At 44.7% G+C, this 16410-nt stretch overlaps 1 protein-coding gene and 1 long non-coding RNA gene across 2 annotated transcripts; both read left to right on the plus strand.

The window, feature by feature from the left end:
• Nucleotides 1–244: 244 nt before the first annotated feature.
• On the plus strand, nucleotides 245–3510 carry LOC114511466 (insulin growth factor-like family member 3). The gene is made up of 3 exons (XM_036012800.1): nucleotides 245–306; nucleotides 3045–3098; nucleotides 3236–3510. The coding sequence occupies exons 1-3, from the start codon at nucleotides 288–290 to the stop codon at nucleotides 3508–3510; spliced, it is 348 nt and encodes a 115-aa protein (XP_035868693.1). The 5' UTR covers nucleotides 245–287.
• Nucleotides 3511–9644: 6134 nt separating this feature from the next.
• LOC118497715 lies at nucleotides 9645–11194 on the plus strand. Its single transcript, XR_004900236.1, has 2 exons — nucleotides 9645–9783; nucleotides 10985–11194. It is a non-coding gene; the product is annotated as an uncharacterized LOC118497715 (long non-coding RNA).
• The last annotated feature ends 5216 nt before the right edge of the window (nucleotides 11195–16410 follow it).

Here is a 16410-nt window from a genome sequence, read left to right on the forward strand (position 1 = left end):
ACAGTGAAATAGCAATGGCCCCCATGTTGGGACATAAAACTATCTAATCAAGTAAACATATTGATAGATAGTGTGGAAACTGGGGACTCTGGACATATTTGTTATGATCCAAATTGAGTCCAGTTCTGAGAAAGTGTCTTCCATGTTACTGGGAGTCCATGCCCTTCCCTTTCTGGCAGCCCTGCCCTTCTGGTGTGACACATGTGAGCACATGACGTATATAAATTACAGGACACAGGTGCTGCTGCTGCTCTGCCATCAATGACTCTGGAAAGTAATTAAGACCCATGGTGCCCAGGATCCTTGGTAAGGGGGCTCCAGCCCTGAGTCTAGCTGATGTGTTATCAGATCCTAATGTACCTCTGAACCTCAAACTGAATTCTCTTTCCTATTCAGTTCTTCTTATTTATTGTTGTTCAATTACAGTTGTCCTAATTTTTCTCCATTACTCTCCCTGACCTGCTCACCCCCCACTCCCACATCAATCTCTACCCACCCTGTTGTCCTTTTCCATGGGTCATTTGAACTTGTTCTTTAGTCCTTTCCTCTTCTTTCCTCCTTTATTCCCCTTCTCTTGCCCCTCTGATCCCTGTCGGTTTGTTCCTTGTTTCCATGCCTCTGGTTCTATTTTGCTTTGAATTTTTGAGATTCATCCACATCATAGAATGTGCTCATATTTTATTCCTTTTTACAGTTCTATAACATCCCATTTTACATATGCACCACAATTTCTTGATCTGTTAATGGACAAATGGACTCTTCCTATCTTTTGGTTATTGTAAATGATGCTGCTAGGAAAAATATGTGTATATGTAGGTGTTAGTGTTAGTATCTGTTCTCAATTCTTTTGCGTATGTACTAGAGTAGAATTGCTGGGTCAAACGCTAGCCCTATGTTTAACTTTTTGAGGAACTGCCAAACCGTTTTCCACAGTCTCTCAACATTTTACAGCAATTGGTTTCTTGTAGATTTTTCTTTATTTTACTTAATGTAACCTTCATTCTGAGCAGGTTTGAAAACATTTCTGTCATGACATGGATTGTCTTTCCACTTCCTTGATATTATTGTGTGCAGTGCATAGGTTTGTAATTGTAGGAGGTCTGTTTTTCTTTGTGTCTTGTACTTTTGATGTCATGTGTAAGAAAACACTTCCTAAACTATGGTTGTTAAGATTCACTCCATTATTCTCTGCTGAGAGTTGTGTAGCTTTAGCTCTTATATTTAGGATGATCAATTTTGAGCTGATCTTTGTACATGCTACGTACCAAGAAATCCCTCTTCTGCTCCCTCTTTTTTTTTCTCTCTCTTTCTCCTTGTCCTTCTTCTCTTTTTGCATATGGACATCCAGGTTTCCCAGCACCATTTGGTGAAAGAACCATTTCTTCCCCCTTTTAACTGCCTTAGAACTTTTGTTAAAATTAAATTGACCATAAATGTAAGAGTTTATCTCTGGACTGTCCATTCTATCCACTGATCTTAAAGGGTATGTGGATATACATCCTAAGTATATGGATGTATACACCCAAAGTCAGTACCACAGCGCCTTGACTACTTTATCTTTGTAGTAGGTGTCATTTCAACCACTTTGTTCTTCTTTCTCAAGACCGTTTTTGCTATTTGGGGTCTCTTGCATTTTAGGATCAGCTTGTTAATTTTCAGTCTTCCCATTTATGAGCATAGATGTATTTCAATTAATTTATATATTGTCTTCAATTCCTTTCAGTAATGCTTTGTTGTTTTCAGTGTACAAAGTTTGCATTTCTTTTGTTAAATTTATTCATGAGTATTTTATTTTTGATTTATTGTAAGTCGAATTATTTTCTTAATGTGATTTTCAGATGGTTTCTGTCAGCATATACAATTGATTTTTATATGTTGATCTTGTATGTTGCTGAATTGTCAGTTCTATAGGGGTTAGATAGCTTCCTTAGAATTTTTAATACACAAGGTCATGTCATTTGCAAATAGAAAAGTTTTACTTCTTTTCCAATAGGAATGCCTTTTCTTTCTTTTCTGGCCTCATTTCCCGGCTTAAACTCCCAGTGCTTTGTTGAGCAGAGTGGTGAGAGTGGACGTGTTTGTCCCGTTCCTGATGCTAAAGGCAGAGCTTTCCGTCTTTCACCACTAGATGTGATAAGCTGTGAATTTTCCTGTGAATACCCTTTATCAGGTGAGGAAGTTTTCTTCTATTAATTGTTTGTTCTTTCTTGGATTTTTTAAAAATTATAAAAGTGTAGATTTCATCAAATGTTTTTTTCTGTATCATTTTGGATAAATGCTTTCTCCTATATTATAGTCATGTAATTGCATCTATAAAAACACCTTTACATCCTATCCTTTTCTACATTTCCTTCAACTCTCAAACTTCAAAAATATGTGTATATTCAAACCCTGGCTGGCGTAGCTCAGTGGATTGAGTGTGGGCTGCAAACCAAACTGTCGCAGGTTCGATTCCCAGTCAGGGTACATGCCCGGGTTGCAGGCCATGACCTCCAGCAACCGCACATTGATGTTTCTCTCTCTCTCTCTCTCTTTCCCTCTCTCCCTCCATTCCCTCTCCAGAAGTAAATAAATAAAATCTTTTTAAAAATATATGTGTATATTCAGCCCAGAAGCCGAAACACAGGAGAGCTCCAACTCCAAGACCTACTCAAGTCCAATCGCGTCCCCAAAGCACCCACGCACCCACACTGTCTTTCCCTTGTCTCTCTAACCTCAGCTTCTTCCCTCCTTCCTGATCTCCCTCTGATATCTTTAACACCTGCTCCACCCTTCTGCCAACTAGGGAACTGCACTGCATTCTCAGAATCCTAAACTGTGGTTCCAAGAGTTTTCCCAGCATTCTCTCCCCTCAAATGATCCAGGCTGCATATAGGCTCAGCTGTCTGGACTGTCCCCTGTGTCAGGAACTGAACCCTGTGCAGAGATGGCCCCAGACTCAAATCTGCAGAGCAAACTGGAACTGAGTCTTCCCCACACTGGCCTGCCCTCACTGAGGTCCACAATCCCAGCCTCATCCTCGATCCCCTTTCCTTCTCTTCCAGGTTCTGTCTGCATTTTACTCTTCCTCCTCATCTGGTGCTCAGTAGCAAGCACAGGTGAGTGCAGGGTGGGGAAGAATGAAGGGGGGATGAGGCTACCCTTTGGGAAGAAAGTTATGGTTCACAGAAGGCTCCTGATTTGGGAGTGGGGTCATGCCTGGTCCTCCTTGAACTCACCAGCAATTTCTGTCCAGGGGCCCACATGAACTCTGGCCTGTTGCTGTGCCAGCCAGCACCCATGTGTGGACACCGGATGTACAACCCCTTGGAACAGTGTTGTGACTATGACACCATCCTGCTCCTGAACCGGACCCGCCTCTGTGGCCCCAACTGTACTTTCTGGCCCTGCCTTGAGCTCTGCTGTCCTGAGTCATTTGGCCCCCAGAGGAGGTTTGTCGTACGACTGAAAGTTCAAGGCATGAAGTCCCGGTGCCATTCCTCTCCCATCTCCAGGGTCTGTGCCAGGTAAGGACCCTGCCTCACTCAAGGTGACAACAGGAGAAGGGACTATGGCAGGGGTGGACACTGGAGGCTGGGGCCCTCCTGGGTGGGGATCCCATCCTGCATCTCCCCATCCCTCTCCATGTCTGTTTCTCTCCTAAAATGCTCAGTCTTGGTCTCTCTCATTTTGTGCAACCTATGAGGGACAACCAGGCCATTCCTAACGTCGCAATCTAGGATATGAGGACGAATGGGTGGCTGGCATGGTATTCAAATGATAAAAACATATCTTAATGTCTGTTCAAGTTATGTGTGTTCTTTTCAAATTTCCTGAGGCAACTTGCTGAGAAACGATTCCAGAGGAATGTTTCTCTGCTCTCCTAACACCCACCCACCACATAAATCAGTGTCTCTTCAGTCAGCCTAAGTTTCCTATCTCTACTCTGGGCTCAGGCTTCTCTCCACCGGTGGGGAAGGCATGAGCCTGGGGAGTTGGATATTCCTCCCCATGGGGTGGAGAAGACCCTGGCCCCAGAGCCCCCTCATGCTTCCTGCCCCTGCAGCTACTATGGGAGGGGGGAAGGGCAGAAGCCACCCTGAGGGGCTGGACAGGAGATGGGGAGAGGACCTCTGCCTCTGTGATGGGCTAATTCCTTCTTCTGAGCCCCACACATACCCCCTACACTCCCCAGCTCCCAACACTTCTGTCATTCTGTGAATGCTCTGAGGTCTGTGATTAAATAGGGAAAGGGATACAGATTGTGAATGAGTGACTGAGAGACAGAAGTAGATTCAGAGATGAAGACAGAGAGTAAGAGAAAGACTTGTGGGCCAGTCTGCTCCCTACTGAGTGTCTGGCAATGAGCATCTGGAGGCCCCATGGGAAGCAAGGTACAGAGCTCTGTAGGGCCAACAGGCCTCACTGGGAAGCTAACAGGGCAATGTGACAGGATGGGCTTGTCAAATGTAAGCCTCCATTTACTGTCTGAAAGCTGAAGACAACTACTTCATGCAGTGAACAAATGTACAGAAATCTGCTAGGTGCACACACAATTGTAGAGTTGGGGTCAGAGAGATGATGAAAACATCTTTACAAACTTCTCATCCTGAAGTGATAGGGACCTCAAGCTCTTGGGTCCAGGAAATAAAATTCCCTCCATGATCAAGTGACTCTAGAGTCTATGGACCACTTGGCCAAAAGGAGTGGGATGAAGGCCAGAGCACTGGGCCATCTGCAGAATCTACAAGACCATAAAAAATGAAAATGTAGGGCTCCTAGTTCAAAAAGCAAGCAAGCAAACAAACAAACAAAAAAGCAACTGCTGTTAAGGGAACTAAAATATAAAATTTTTTCTTTTAAGTGATCTTATTATTTATAAAACATAGGAGAAATTTGTTTCAAGAAAAATAGGGTAGACATACTTTTCCCTATTCTTCTAGGTAAAGCTAAAAACTCTGGATATTATACATAAAACACAAGAAGACTTCGAAAGGTGCCCTGGCCAGTGTGACTCAGCTGGTTGGAGTCACACTGGCCAGGAGCATTATCCCATGCATCAAAATGTTGTTGGTTCGATTCCTGGTCAGGGCATGTACCTAGGTTTTGGGTCCCATGACCAACTGGGACACACATGGGAGACAACTGATTGATGTTTCTCTCTCCCTTCTTCTGTCTCTAAAATCAATTAACACACTTATAAATAGTTTTTTAAAAGATTCTGAAAGGTGGAGAGAAGGCACAAAATGTTGGCGAATTAATTCCCTGGGCTTTTTTGAGCATTGTATATCCCAGAGATAGAACTGAAGAAGCTAACAACTCAGAAACACCAATGATTGAAAAAAAAAAGGAGAAATACTCAAGGGCATGGATAAGCAGTGTGGTGATTGCTAGGGGGGAGGGGTATATAAAGGGACTAAATGGTAATGGAAAAAATACTTTAAAGATTAAATTTTTAAAAAAAGAAGGGCCTTTTAGATTGTAAGAACCTTGGAACTAATAATTTATGTATTAAAATAAAAAAAGAAGTACAAACTTTCAGTTATAAAAATAAGACTTCCAGTCAAGATGGAGGTATAGGTAAACACTCCTTGCCTCCATGCACAACTATAGCAAAAAATATACTACTAGACTACAAAAACAAATATGACCCAGAATTGTCAGAAAATTGAGCTATGCATAAGTCCAGCAACTCAGGATTTAAAGAAGCCACATTCATCCAGACAGGTAGAAGGGTTGGAGACACAGAGACATGCAGAGAGGTGTGAAGAGGTAGAGAGGCACGGAAATGTGAATCAGATGGTCCCACATCCATGTGTAGTGGATAAAAACCAGGAGGGATAACTCAGGAGCCAGGGATCCCAGCCCCAGACCAGACCACCCAGCCCGGGGTTCCAGCTCCAGGAAGCTAAGCCCCCATAACTTCTGGCCGTAAAAACTAGTGGGGGTTGGGGCAGCAGAAGAAACTGCAGGATTCTCAAAAGATGCCTCTTAAAGGGCCCACAATAGACTTAGGACTCACACAGAACTACCCCCTCTGGGATTCAGCACCAGGGCAACAGCTGGAAGGGCATCAGTAGCATACAGGGAGAAAGTGAAGAGACTGGCAACAAGGACAGCACTGGGAGACAGCTTCTGGGCAGAACTCCAGAGGCCAGACAGTGGCATTGTCCCCTCTTTGAGCCCTCCTTCACACAGAGCAATGAAGCTGAGACACAGGTTGCCCTGCCCCGGCAGTTACATAAGGCTCTGCCCCATACAGCTTAACAGGTGTGCTTTTCTACAATAGGCCACGCTACTAAGAGAGGGAGTCAAAGCAGCTCTACCTAATACACAGAAACAAACACAGGGAGGCTGCCAAATTGAGGAGACAAAGAAATATGGCCCAAATAAAAGAACAGAACAAAACCCCAGAAAAAGAACTAAATGAAATGGAGATAAGCAATGTATCAGACACACAGTTCAAAACACTGGTTATCAGGATGCTCCAGGAACTCACTGGGTACTTCAACAGCATAAAAAAAAACCCAGGCAGAAATGAAGGCTACATTTAGTGAAATAAAGAAAAATCTACAGGGAACCAACAGTGAAGGGAATGAAGCCAAGAATCAAATCAATGCTTTGGAATACAAGGAAAGAAAAATCATTCAATCAGAACAGCAGGAAGAAAATAATAATAATAGTAATAGTAATAATAATAATAAACAGGAGGATAGGCTTAGGAACCTCTGGGACAACTTCAAGCAGTCCAACATTCATATCATAGGGGTGCCAGAAGGAGGAGAGAAAGAGCAAGAAATTGGGAATCTACATGAAAAAATAATTAAAGAAAAAGTCTCTAATGTGCTGAAGGAAATATACAAAAGTCCAGGAAGCACAGAAAGTCCCAAACAAGATGGACCCAAAGTGGCCACACCAAGACACATCATAATTAAAATGCCAAAGGTTAAAGATAGAGAATCTTAAGAGAAAAGCAGAGTGTTACATACAAAGGAGTTCCCATAAGACTATCAGCTGATTTCTCAAAAGAAACTTTGTAGTTAGAAGGGACTAGCAAGAAACATTCAAAATAATGAAAAGCAAGAACTACAACCAAGATTACTCTATCCAGCAAAGCTATCATTTAGAATGGAAGGGCAGATAAAGTGCTTTCCAGACAATGTAAAACTAAAAGTGTTAACCATTGCCAAGCCATTATTATATGAAATGCTAAAGGGAATTATATAAGAAAAAGAAGAAGATCAAAACGATGAACATTAAAATGGCAATAAATTCACAACTATCAATAATTGAATCCAAATAACAAATTAAGCAAACAAGCAGAACAGGAACAGAATCACAAATATGGCGATCATTTGGAGAGTTACCAGCTGGTAGGGAGAAAGGGGAAATGGAGGGAAAGGTGCAGAAATTAAGAAACACAAATTGGTAGGTACAGGAAGGGTTAAAGGGATTTTGAGTATCCTCCCTGTTTATGCCTGAACTGTGACCTTCATTAGAAAAGCAAAAGATAGTGCTGTCTCCTAGGGAGAACTGGCCCTTTTCCCCATGAGATTAGTACCTTTTGATCTTTAGCTGTTCCCTTGGGAGAATTGGCCCTTCTCCCAGAGGGAATGGTTAGTTAGTCAAAATCACACAAGGCCCTTGGTGCTAGCCACTTTTGCCTAAAACATATTTAATCATAGCCTCCAAAGTGAGACTGTGGAATCCCACCCAAGGGAAGGACACTGCTCAAAACTGTTCTCAGATGAACACCAAATGCCGCCACCTCTGGGATTCCCCAGCGTTTGTGTTTGGGTGTTGGTGATTTCGCGTCTGGTGATGTATGCTCTTGATTCTTGCTCTCACTTAGTAAAGTGCTTAACTATTCACCTTTGACTTGGAAGCTTTATTGCCTGTGAATCTGAACCTCCAAATTAAGCGGCCCCGATCTAATATGTGCTCCTTAATGGCACATAAATTGATGTCACAAACAGGATTTGAGGACAATATGCCCTTTTTTCATAAGCCTGAAGTGAAGTGTGTGATTTGTGAAGTGCCAGGCTGGGAGGATTTGCCGTTCTCCCAGGTCGCATGAGAATGGGCCAAGGGAACAGGCCCTGTGAGGACCGGGGAGGCAAGGTGAGGATTGGGGAACTGCACCGGTTGGTAAAATCTGATAGTGAAAGGAAAGGAAATGGTTGGTATCTGCCACTGGGGGTGGGTCATTCTAACTGCATTTCAAAATGTCATGAAAGGAAAGAGCAGATCCTGCAGGAAAAACTTCAGCTGGAGCGAGAGCTTGCTGAATTGCAGGGGAAATGTTCCATGTTGCAATGTCAAAATTTTATTCTGGGGAGTCAAGCCAGAAATTATCAGTCAGTGGCTGAAAAGGCTGCAGTGCGGTGTGCTCAGTATAAATATAAGAAGTGCCAGGGGAAAGTAAACGGAAAGAAAGTGTGTGCTGTGATTGCTTCTGCCCCATTTGATTGGGACCCTGGTAAATGGGACGGGGATGTCTGGGGTGAGACGGATGAGGATGATGGAGGGGAGTGAGTTGGGGGAATCTCAGTCCCCTGCTGGCTTGGCATTAGGAGTCCCCATGGGGAGTCCCCACGGGGAGAGGAGGAGGGCTCGAAGTCCTGGAGGGACAGAGTCCCACGGAAAAGAGAGACTGAGAGAGAAATTTAGAGAGGGATAGATGAGGTGAAGAAGAAGAGACCAGACAGAAGAGGCAAGAGCAGAGAGGGGGGAGGAGGACAAAGAAGCCGCTGCCTTTGAGGAGACTAAAATAGCTATACAGACTGCTTTAGACTTGTGGCCCATGAAAGAAGGCCTTCTGGAAATTCATATTACTGTACAAGACCAGCATGCAAACTGGAGTTTATGGCAGCAGCAAAAAAGAAAGCAGGTGCCTCTAGGGTTCTGGTCTAGAAAATTACCCAATGCCAGGGAGTCATATACTCCCTTTGAACAGCAACTTCTTGCTGCTTACTGGGCTTTGACAGAAACAGAACAGTTAACTGTGGGATATTATGTCCTACTACGACCTGGAATCCCCATTATGAATTGGATTTTGAGTGCCCCAGCATCCCATAAAATTGGACACATCCAAGAAGCTAGTATAATTAAGTGGAAACATTCAGAACAGGGCGAAGGCTGGCAAATCAGGGGTGGCGCACCTCCATGAACTGGTAATGGATGGAGGACAACTGGAGGGAGAGACAACTATACTTCCCTGTGCTAAGGAAAAGCTTAGTTCTCCCATCTGTTGGGGAGTGGGATATATTTCCCTAACCCCTGCCCAAAAACAGCATGCTTGATTTACAGATGGGACAGCCAAATACATTGGTCAAGAAAAGCATTGGAAGGCTATTGCTTACAATCCCCATACTCGAGTCACCTTAGAAACCACCTGAAAACAGGGCAGCAGCCAACTGGCTGGGCTGAAAGCTGTTCACCAAGCCCTTGTACAGGAGATGGGGGGTGGTGGGGAGAATGTCATTTATTTACTAACTCCTGGGCAATAGTACCCAATGGATTAACTACATGGATGCCCATTTAGAAACATAGTAACTGGGAAATTCATAGATGGGAACTTTGGGGAAAATCTCTATGAGAAGAAATTTGGGATGTTGTTTAGTGCACTAATGTCTCTGTTTTCCATGTATACACACATCCTAAGAAGGATTTGCCTGAGTGTAACGCCACTGCAGACACCCTGGCAAAAATAGCTGCTGCAGCCACCACCTCTGAAGACGACTATTCCCTTGCCCAATGGATACACCATAAAGCAGGACATTTAGGAACACAAGTTATGCACACGTGGGTACAGGCCAGAAGAATAGATGTCCCTTTCTCCATTTTGAGGCAAATAAAGGATGAGTGTGAAATCTGTCAGAAGGATGCTTTATGTTCCATTCTCAAGATAGTAATGGGGGAATTAGCTAGAGGTACACTCTCTGCTCAAATTTGGCAAACAGATTAGATTTGCCTGTAAGTCGGGGATGCCAATTTATTTGTACTTGTGTAGACACCTATTCAGGGGTATTGATCGCCTAGGCATACCAATGTGCTACCTCCCAAAATACATGCAAAACCCTTGATATCATTACACTTTATTATGATTCCCCCTTTACAAATTTAGAGTGATAACGGTTCTCATTTTAAAGGAAAGAAAATTGAGACTTATTGCCGGTAATGTAATCTAGAATGGGTATATCACATTCCTTATTATCCACAGGCTGGGAGCCTAATTGAAAGAATGAATGGTCTCCTCAAAGAAAAGCTGAGAAAGTTAGAAAATAATTCTTATAAAAACTGGGAAGATCACTTATTCCTTGCTTTGCAGCAATTGAATGATCAGCCTTTAGGCAATTCTATGCCTTTGTCATGAATGATGACTCCCAATTTGCAGATTCGTAGCCAGCAATGTCCTACTACCTTAAAATGGTGGGTGATCGATCCTAATGCTCAGGCCCCATATATGGGCACTTTAGGATCAGCAGGAAGTGATTTATGCATGCTGCAAGAGATCTGGATCGATCCTAATACTACTCAGACTATCCCAACAGGATTAGACATACCAATCCCCAAAGGACATTTTGAACATATTCTCCCGAGATTTAGCCTAGCTTTAAAGGGATTGCAAATTATGGCTGGAGTTACTGATTCAGACTATGTGGGAGAAATAAAAGTACTGCTGCATAGTATATCCTCACAACCTGTACAACTGCAAGCCCAGGAACAGGTGGCTCAAGCAGTCGTTATCCCCTATCACAAGGGGAAATGGGAACAACTTCCCCATCTCCTAATGCCACCACCAGAGTGGGAGGCTTTCGGTCTACCAACATGAAGGCTGGAGCTGAGGTATGGGTAAAGAAACATCCTCATGATAAGGCCAGGGCCGCAGAGGTTGTCACTGAAGGAGCTAGCAATACCCTAGCAATCACTTACACAGGACAGGACAGTACTGAAATTCTACCTACTAATCAGTTGTTCCTCTGGGAATAACAGTGTTTTTTAGGGCTTCTCCTTGGACGGTAGATGATATGAATGATCAAAGCCTGGACACCTGGAACTCTTCTTGCCAGCCTGACGCCACCACACCTGTGGCTCTTTTGGACTAACATCAGCCATTCTCAACGGATCAGCACCAACCAGACATGACAACAAGATAACGTCACTTGTTCAGCCCAACATTGTAATGTGTTCAAATAAAATATTCTGACTTTTATTTTGCTGTTATAGTCAAGAAGATATTGATATATAAATGAATTGGGGACATAAATTTACTTGTCTACCATAGTTATATTATCTGTCCTTGAGTCTTCAGTATGCTCTATACTCTCTTCCAATTCACTCTGAGTTCAGGAAGTTCTTGGGATAACCTTCCCCATGATGATTCTGGAATCCAGAGGTTAGGTTGAGGTCCAGATATGGGACCATTGCTTGGTTCCTCTTGTCCAGGTAGCACAACTCCACTCTCTGAGCTTACCTACAGGCTTGAGAGTATTTGGGGTGAAATGTTCAAGGTCACTTTCTGCCTGTGTTCTATTATATCAATGTCACCTCCTAGTTGTATTTCCTTATGTCCCTCTAGGAGGAAGAAGGTGGGCCCTGTCTTGAGACAGACCTGGGCTGAGTTCAGGTTATAGTATAATTGGGCATCATATGGCCACTTCTAAGACATGTGCCCAAGGACAGGACACCCAGACACCCCAGTGCCCTAACCTGGGGCCTCCTCCATCATACCTGGTGTCTAATGATGGTTTCCCCATCCACACAGCAAGGTGAGATGACTCATGCCCTTCAGTACTTCTATGGTTTTGATGGATAGGGTCCAATTATTTAAGTGAAAAATGTTAAATCTTCCCAGCTGGACAGTGTCGTACTCGGGCATGTCTGGACTCCCATCATGGAACAGGTCCAGCCCTGCCAGAAAATCTATCAGCCCCTCATCCCCTGTACTTTCAAAGACTCCTCTACTGATACTGTGTTGAGTGGTTTCCGTTTGCTGCCACTGGGAATTGGAAGCTGGTGTGCACACCCAGGCGGTAATCCCGTAAAGCCATTGCAGGCACCTGGAAACACGCCTGACACCTAAAGAATGCAGGTGGAGCAAAGAGCAGCCAATCCATCCAGTCAGCAAGCAGAGGGCAGGGTCTGGGGCACTGGAAAGTGCCCGACCTGCATACCTGACATTCTTCAAGCACAGGTGAAATTCCTCCACATTCCTGCCTGTCCCCAGGAAGGGGTTCCCTGCAAACAGGTGGAAATAACACCCCAGAGCTGCCAGCAGGGAGAGTCAGCCCATTTAGCTGCTGGGCCACAGAGAAAGCCAGTGGGGAAGCCTATGACAGGTGGAAACCCCAGTTTCCTTCTGTTTCACATTCCAGAAGCTCAGATCTGCCAGCACCACCCGGGGAAATGTCTTCCTTGGGGTTTGTCCAGCAGTGCCTAACCCTGGGGCCTGCTTTCCCTTTGGGAGGGGCTGGGCCTGAGACTGATGGAGACCCCATGTCTGTAACCTGCAGAGGGGCCTCGTGCCAGGGGCTTCCTCACACCCAGGGAACTGGGCAGAGAGAGTAAAACCAAAGGGGTTTCACTATCTCTTATTTCCTATGAGAACTCGAGTGTCCCCTGGTCTTTGGAAGATACAGCATCCACACCGAGGCACCTGTCTGTGGCCCTGCCAGCACTGCTCTTAATATCACGGAGCTTTAAGTCCAGTAGAGGTGATGGCCTGGCCCCTGACAGTGACCACTGAGACTGGGCAGTGCAGAGGAAGCTGCTCTAGGGCTTTTGCTGTTGGCGGTGGTGGTTTTGGGTGCCTAGGGACCCTGGCTGGGTACAGGACAGCCCCTCAGGCAGGAATTTATAGGAATGTCAGGAGGAATGACACATGGGCACACGTATATAAAATAAAGCTTACAATGCACACAGGAGAGAAGAATAGGGTACCCAAGGGGAAGGGCTCAGGTTTCATTCAGGGTGAAGTCAGAGGAAAGTGGGGTAGCCACAGCTTTCATTTTGTCTGGGAGTTGGGGCAGGTCTTGCTCTTTGTGATTTGATCTTCTCTTAGGGGTGAGGGGTGGAGTCCCAGGACTTTCCTGAGGGCTGGACATGTATAGGGCTGAAGGGGGAGGCATGGGGCTTCAAAGCTGTCAATCAAACATCAGAAAGGGAGTCTTCCTCTTCACTACAGGATGTTGAAATGGGCTCTGTAATGGGTAGTTGCTTCCTTGGTTTCATGTCTCCGTGGGTGAAATCTGGCAGGTGCTCCCACTTTGACATTACTGCATAAATCTTCAGCAGTCCCCACAGTGGTCTGTGTGGTGATGAGTAGACGTGGTGGTCCTGGTCTTCAAATTGTCGGCATTTCTTCTGCGTGGCAATGATTTGTCTCTCAAGAGTTGATTCCTCATTATTTTTTATAAGAGTTTATTTGAGCCAAACTGATGACATAGGCCAGGGAGCAAAATCTCAAATGTTTTCTAGCCCTGGCTGATGTAGCTCAGTGGATTGAGCATGGGCTGCAAAACGAAGTGTCGCAGGTTCGATTCCCAGTCAGGGCACATGCCTGGGTTGCAGGCCACGGCCCCCAGCAACCGCACATTAATGTTTCTCTCTCTCTCTCTTTCTCCCTCCCTTCCCTCTCTAAAAATAAATAAATAAATAAATAAATCTTTTTAAAAAATCTCAAATGTTTTCTGATTTCCTATTTTGACACAGACAACACTGCCAGGAAGGAAGAGGCCCTCGTCCTCTCGGAGGGTGCAGAGTGAGCCCCCCTCTCCCGCAGAGGCAACCAGTCCTCGAGTACAATTCACAACATAAATTCAGTTCTTTGTGCAGTATTCCTGGGAAGCTACACACATTTTAACTATGTTCAAATATTCCGAATTTCTCAATCAAGTCTTTTTGGATTTGTTAAGTCCTTTTTAATGCCCTCCTTTTGTTTTTATCCTTCATTAACAGCAACATTGCCTTAAGGCCTGTTAGTTATGGTACAAGAATATTTGTGGCTAAAAATCTTGCAGCAAGACGTCTGTGGTGAAAATACCAAGCACGTTTTTTTTTTTTTTTTGAACTTTGGGAAGAGGCAGAGGTGGGAGTGAAGCCTGGCCTGTCTGTCCCTAAAGCTTCAAGTGGTGGAGTTAGAGGCTCTCAGTGTCCACAGCTGCGGGGACCAGCCACTGCCCTCCAACCATCACAGCCTCCCAGAATCCCCTCATCGTCCCCATCTGTCCTGATTTCCATCCACTCTCCTGCACAGAGTCTGACTCAGGTGCTCAGAGAGAGCAGCTACAGGATTAGGAGGATGGGCTGGGCCCTGGCTAGAAATTCCAACTCTACTTGGCTTGAGAACATGCTCCTCTCTCTCAGCCTGACTCCCTGCTCACCCTCACCCTCTTGGGGAAGAGAGCCAGGTGGGGCGCCAAGCCTGTCTTCAGCCTCCCCAGAGGAGCTGGCAGGCCATTTGAGAGCCCAGCGGTTCCAGCATTCTCGTTCACTGTGGATTCTGAACAGCTGGACGTCTGCATGTACTCTGATTACTGTGAGACAGTGTTAATCTCTCTGTGTGTTTGGGATCTCTCCCTTTAGTTCTGCTAATGTTGCTGTATGTATATTATTTTAAAGCTTTGTAATTGGAGCGTAGTGATTTAGGATGGGGACATCTGCCTGTGGCCTGGGCCTCTCTTCATCTCTAGCAAAGCCTGTGTCTGAAAGCCCCTCTGAGAGCAGCAGAGCTTCACCAGCCTTCTGTGGTTAGACTTCACATCTCTGTCGTTTTCCCATCCTCTCCATTTCAGTCTAAGTCTTTATGTTAAAAATGTGACTCTTATAAAAAGCATCATTTGCTTCCATGTTTTTACAAAACATATTTGATAACATTTTTAGTCCACTCACATTAATATAATTACTGATATGTTTGGGTTTATATCTACAACTCACTTTATATTTTCTATTTAGCCAATCTGTTTGTTCTCTTATTTCTCCTTTCTTTCCTTCTTTGGGATATCTAGCTTTCTCAATATTCCACTTCTTTCTTCTATTTAATTTGTTCATTATACATCTCTTATTCTTTTCACAGTGGTCCTTTTAGAGATTACACTATGTAGCAGTATTTTAGCCAAGTACTAACTGTTACTTTGAACAGTTCCCCAGTATTGCTAGACCTTTAAAGTCCATTCACCACTTCCAACTCTCACATCATTAGAGTGTCATTAATTTGGTTGTACATATACTTCAAATTCCACAGTCCATTGAAACTACTACTCCGTACCTTCCATATTCGCTGTGTCTACTCCCACAACTGTTCTGTGATGCTGTCTTCCTTCCTACCTGCATTTCCTGTTTTATTCTCGGGTTGCTTTTCCTCTGCCTGAAGACCCTCAGTTGGGTTTTGCTTTAGCACAGACGTGCTAGTACGGACCAGGCAGGGACCGAGCAATTTTGTTGTTTTAGACCATGTTTATTTTGCCCCTTTTGGAAGTATTTCCTCAGGTTATTTCTTTTATTTCAGCACATGAAAGGTGTCATTTTATTGTGTTTGGCCTTCCATCATTTCTTTCGAGAAGTAGGCACAAAAATAAGGAAATAGAATAGAGAAAAGGAAAGCAAAGCCCTAGGTGGGAGCAGGAGGCTGTGCTCAGCACTGCTGGCCAGTTGTATGATGATGTCTCATGTAGAACCGGGTTGGTTCCAGACTCACCAAAATACCATGGGTCACGGAGCCTCCCCCGATCCACGATGGGGTACCCATCGGAACCCCTGAGGGCAGGGACTGGAGAAACTGAGACTCTGGAGAGAAGCCCCTGAGAGGCTCTGGGACTGGATTCCAGAGCAGTGAGTGACCTCCCTGTGCCTAGTTTCCTGATCTATAAAGCAGGGATCGTGTGGTGCCTACCTCTTGGGACCGAAGTGAGGCTCATAGGATTCAAGGTGCTTTGAATGGTACTTGTGCATCATCAGTCACTGAATGTGTGATAAAGTCTCCACTCCCAGGAGAGGAAAGAGAATGACAGGTAACTCAGGTTTTATGAGGACTGTCACCCAAGACCCTCCCACCATCGTCAGGCAGAAGGGCACTTTTACAGTTGGAAGTCAGGTCTTGACAGTGACCACAATGGAGCCGTGGTGCATGCCAGGCCCTTGGGATCAGCAGGAAGAAAGAGCCATGAACACAGAGACATCACCCTCACCCCAATGTCAAAATAGCAGCTCGATGGTGTCTGAATGGCTCCTGCTGGAGACAATGCACCCAGGCCTTAGTGCTGACAAACAACCTCGTTACACGTTTCCCAGTGTCACAGCTGAATGGTTAGAGAACTCAAGAATGGGGTCGGCATTGGGCCAGGACTGATCAGCTCATTTGCTAGGAGCCACTGACTTAAAGTCAAGTGTTCCCCCCAAAATAGACCAGTTCTTAATGACCTCAGTCATAGG

The sequence above is a fragment of the Phyllostomus discolor genome, chromosome 12 (assembly GCF_004126475.2).
Source record: "Phyllostomus discolor isolate MPI-MPIP mPhyDis1 chromosome 12, mPhyDis1.pri.v3, whole genome shotgun sequence".
Classification (NCBI taxonomy): domain Eukaryota; kingdom Metazoa; phylum Chordata; class Mammalia; order Chiroptera; family Phyllostomidae; genus Phyllostomus; species Phyllostomus discolor.